The following is a 4,238-nucleotide window of genomic DNA, read 5'->3' as shown; positions in this document are numbered from 1 at the left end:
CTAAGCAAGGCCACAATGAAAGAGTTTTTTATATGGCCAAGTTTCTCAAGAATTTCCAGAGGTGAGCCAAATACATCCTTCTTCAAAACTCACCAGTACAAAACATTTCCCACAGGAGTTGCAGTGAAAAGTGCACAGGCAGTGGGTGTTCCTTTCTGTTCATCTATCTGGAAAGACTTGGAGAGGGAAATATGTGGAGTTTGTTTCTTTGTTTTAGTTGAGTACTAGGGCACTCTCCCTTCCCCGGAATACTAAGTAGAAGCACACAGCACTCTGAAATCCCAGTGTTCTCAGCTCCCACAGCACAGAAATCTGTTGGTAACCTGCACTGGTGCAGCAGCCTTCCTGAATGGGGCATGGGTATAAGTTGCCCCATCTATCTTTGAATATTTTCTGTATTTAATATATATATTATATATATTACTTATATATTACCTATATAAATTATAATATATATACAATTGTAATTGCCAAGCAAGACCATGTCGACTTAAATGAGGTAGAAAGATAAGTGTTAAATATAAGTCGAAGGGATGAGGATGGAGAACACTTGGTGCACTGCTTGCCTGGCATTCAGGAAGCCTGGGTGGTTCAGTCTTCAGTATTGTATAAATCAGTAGTAATGCATATGCCTGTAATCTCAGGGAGGTGGAGGCAGGAAGATCAGAAGTTCAAGGCCCTCCTCAACTACATTGGGGGTGAAAGGCCAGTCTGGGCTAGAAACCATGTCTGCAAAAAAAAGAAAGAAAGGTTTTTGAGCAGTTGACTTAGGCCGTTTGCTCGGCCCAAAGTCCCCTCAGCAATGGCGAGTCAGTCGCAGGGCATCCAGCAGCTACTTCAGGCAGAGAAGCGGGCGGCCGAGAAGGTGTCCGAGGCCCGCAAGCGAAAGAATCGGAGGCTGAAGCAGGCCAAAGAAGAAGCGCAGGCTGAAATTGAACAGTACCGCCTGCAGAGGGAGAAGGAGTTCAAGGCCAAGGAAGCTGCGGCACTGGGCTCCCATGGCAGCTGCAGCAGTGAGGTGGAAAAGGAGACCCAGGAGAAGATGACCATACTCCAGAACTACTTCGAGCAGAACAGGGATGAAGTCCTGGATAACCTTTTGGCCTTTGTGTGTGACATCCGGCCAGAAATCCATGAAAACTACCGCATAAATGGATAGGAGGTGGACGCGCCTGCTCTGTGGGTTGGCATGAGATCTGCCCCCATAGAATAGGAAACCTCCACAGAGCTGGAGTTCTGTTCTGGAAGGCATTAAATTATTTCTCTATGCTGTTGTAGGACCCTTCACTTTTTGAGAGTATCAAATCTAGCTTTTTGTACAGACTTATTATGTACCTGAAGTTTCATCTTCTTATCTTGTATGTCTTTAAGGAGTATATGTCACCTGTTTTCCTGTGTCTTCATGCAAGTAATGGATATCAATGTTGACTTTTTTTTTTTTAATTAGTCTAGTAGAAAAAATTCTTTGAAGGAAGAAAGGGAGTAAACTGTTCCCTTCTACTTTCTTACAGGTCAGGGGCGTTATCTATGAAAAAGTAGACAGTAGCTATTAGTAACTCCTATGAAGAAGCAGCCAGCCTTAGAGTACTCTATTCTGGATAATTTAGGACAGTCAATACGATATGCTTGTTCCGGCTGTTGTTAGTGTAACCTAACCCAAATCACTAGATGCTAGGACTTAACTTGTTACATGTTTATGGTGTGCTTATAATCATTTAAAAGTAAAAATTTGTCTTGCTCTTCAAAAAAAAAAAAAAGAAAAAGAAAGAGAGAGAGAGAGAGAGAGAGAGAGAGAAAGAAAGAAAGAAAGAAAGAAAGAAAGAAAGAAAGAAAGAAAGAAAGAAAGGGAGATTGGAGTTTAGGAATATGACCCTAAACTTGATAATACTCTTTTGTCTATGACCTAGAAAATCTACAATATTTTCCATTATATCTCTTTTGAATAATTGTTATACAGTACAAATAATACTATATTTTCTCGTACTCTTGTTCAGCGTGTTTCTGCATGAATATGTATGGAAATTGCCTCGTCATAACAGAATATAATATACAAATATGATGCCTATGATGTGTTGACATAAATATTTCATAGGTTTCTGGTATGAGGTTTGGAATTTGGGGCTCCCGTATGTTGCCTTTGAGCTACCTCTCATGTGTAATTTGCACATTAAACATGTAAGTGGGCCTCTTTTATTACACTATAATTCCCACATCTACAGAATATATGTGCTGAATCCTTGCCTTTTGAATTAAGATTTTAAAAATACTTACCCATCTTCAGAAGCAAGGACACTGATCAAAGGATGTATTAAAGATATTCATTAGCACAGAGCAATAAAAACCCTGTTATAATTACTGTGAGCAATAGTGATGGGGCTGGGGACCATGCAATGAGCTCTGCATACCGTAACATACCATAACTCCGCCACAGCATTGTATGACAAGCAGCTAGGCACTGCTACTCAGAGTCTCCAACAGTTACCCAATATCCCAGAATGTTGTGCAAATTAACTTCTTTTTGTTTTGTTTTGTTTTTTGTTTGTTTTTGTTTGTTTTTTCGAGACAAGGTTTCTCTGTGTAGCCCTGGCTGTCCTGGACCTCACTTTGTAGACCAGGCTGGCCTCGAACTCAGAAATCCACCTGCCTCTGCCTCCCAAGTGCTGGGATTAAAGGCGCTCGCCACCACCACCCCGCTGTAAACTAACTTCTAGAAAGTCATTTTCAAGATATTTATTTTATGTGTATGAACGTTTTACCTGTACCTATGTTTCTATACCACATGAGTCAGAGTCAGAAAAGGGCATCCGATGCCCAGAAACTGAAGTTAAAGGTGGTTGTAAGCCACCATATGGGTACGGGGAATTGAACCCAGGTCCTCAGGAAGAACAGCCAGTACTCTTAACTGTTGAGCCCTATCTCTAGCCCCTGGGAAGCCATTTTAAAGATCATGTGACTAGATAAGGCCCAAAGCCTAAGTCCATTACCATCACCATGGAGTTTGTGTTGAATGAATAACTGCGAGCTCACCTTGCCTGTAAAGTAAACCTGTTCTTTGGAGAAGGGGAAACTGAGGCACAGAGAAATTGAGTAACTTGTCTCACAGGGTAGTCAGCTGAGACTCAAATGAAGGAAGATGGCTGCATGTGACCGCATTGACAGTCCTTCTAGCCTGTACATGACTCTCTACTTGGAGGTCATGGCTAATGGTCAGTGCCGGGTCTGCTGCTTGCTTACCCCAAATCACTGCATCTTGTCGGAGTTTACAATAGTCGCTGCCTAGAAAGGATACTTGCATTATGGGTAGGGGTCTAGCTTGATGATAGAGCATGCTTAGCTTGCTTCCTAGTACCTGCAGGTTGGAGGGAAAATTAGTCTACTTATAGTCTTGACTAAGCACATCCTAGTAGCAGGATGTGAACACATGAGATGAACTATTCAGCTTCTCCATGAGTTTACCCTAATTCAGTACAGGATCTTAAACATAGGCGTGTATTTTCAAATATCTTAAGGTACCTTTACCAGTTGGATTAAAATTTATCAATAGGCACCCAGCCCTCGTGCTTTTTCAACTGTTGCAAATAAGATTTGAGGCCTATTAAATGAGCTGGTCAATGAGTCACGAAAAGCTTGGCCAGAAAACATTTCCAAACTCTATGCTCTCACGCCCCGGAGGCCATTACTTAACATCGTAATCTGCTCTACCTAAGGCCTTGTGAGCAGTCTAGATCCCGAAATGAATCCATCTTCTGTGGTGTGGCTGCATCCAGGGTTTAAACTCAGGCCACAATTAAGGACACTGATTGGTAGGCTCAGCAGTCTCAGCAGTGGGCGGGGTGAAGGTTGACTAGGCACCAAGAACAAAAGTAGGTTCTCTCTCCTTGGAACAACTCTGTGAATGGAAAGGGTGGGAAAGGGCACCCTGCTGCTTCCTGCGCTGAATCTGTTCTGGAAGAAAGGACTTCCGCCTGGCATCTCTCCCAGGGGACACGACAGAAGAGTAGTCTTACTAAGCAAAAATTCTGGGACTTCTAATTATACAGAAACACACACACACACACACACACACACACACACACACACGACATCAATCGATTCCACAGCCATGGACAGAAAGAAGATCGGGTTTAGGCAACGTCATTGGTCCTGTGACCTAGTCTGAGTAGTCCTGGCCCTGTCTGTGGCTCTGCTCTGCTGAGAGCTCGATGCAGAGCTCAGCCAGGGACACAGGCCAGCATCCT

At 42.9% G+C, this 4,238-nt stretch overlaps 1 protein-coding gene across 1 annotated transcript; it reads left to right on the top strand.

Moving 5' to 3' along the window:
- The first annotated feature begins 756 nt into the window (after positions 1–756).
- Positions 757–1,270, top strand: LOC110290013 (V-type proton ATPase subunit G 1). Its single transcript, XM_021156474.2, has one exon. It carries the CDS (start codon positions 803–805, stop codon positions 1,157–1,159), a length of 357 nt encoding a protein of 118 aa, XP_021012133.1. The 5' UTR covers positions 757–802; the 3' UTR covers positions 1,160–1,270.
- Positions 1,271–4,238: the final 2,968 nt, after the last annotated feature.

Source organism: Mus caroli, unplaced genomic scaffold, assembly GCF_978045245.1.
Source record: "Mus caroli unplaced genomic scaffold, Mus_caroli_1 scaffold_2, whole genome shotgun sequence".
In the NCBI taxonomy this organism is placed as follows: Eukaryota; Metazoa; Chordata; class Mammalia; order Rodentia; family Muridae; genus Mus; species Mus caroli.
This window is presented reverse-complemented; position numbering and strand designations above follow the sequence as displayed.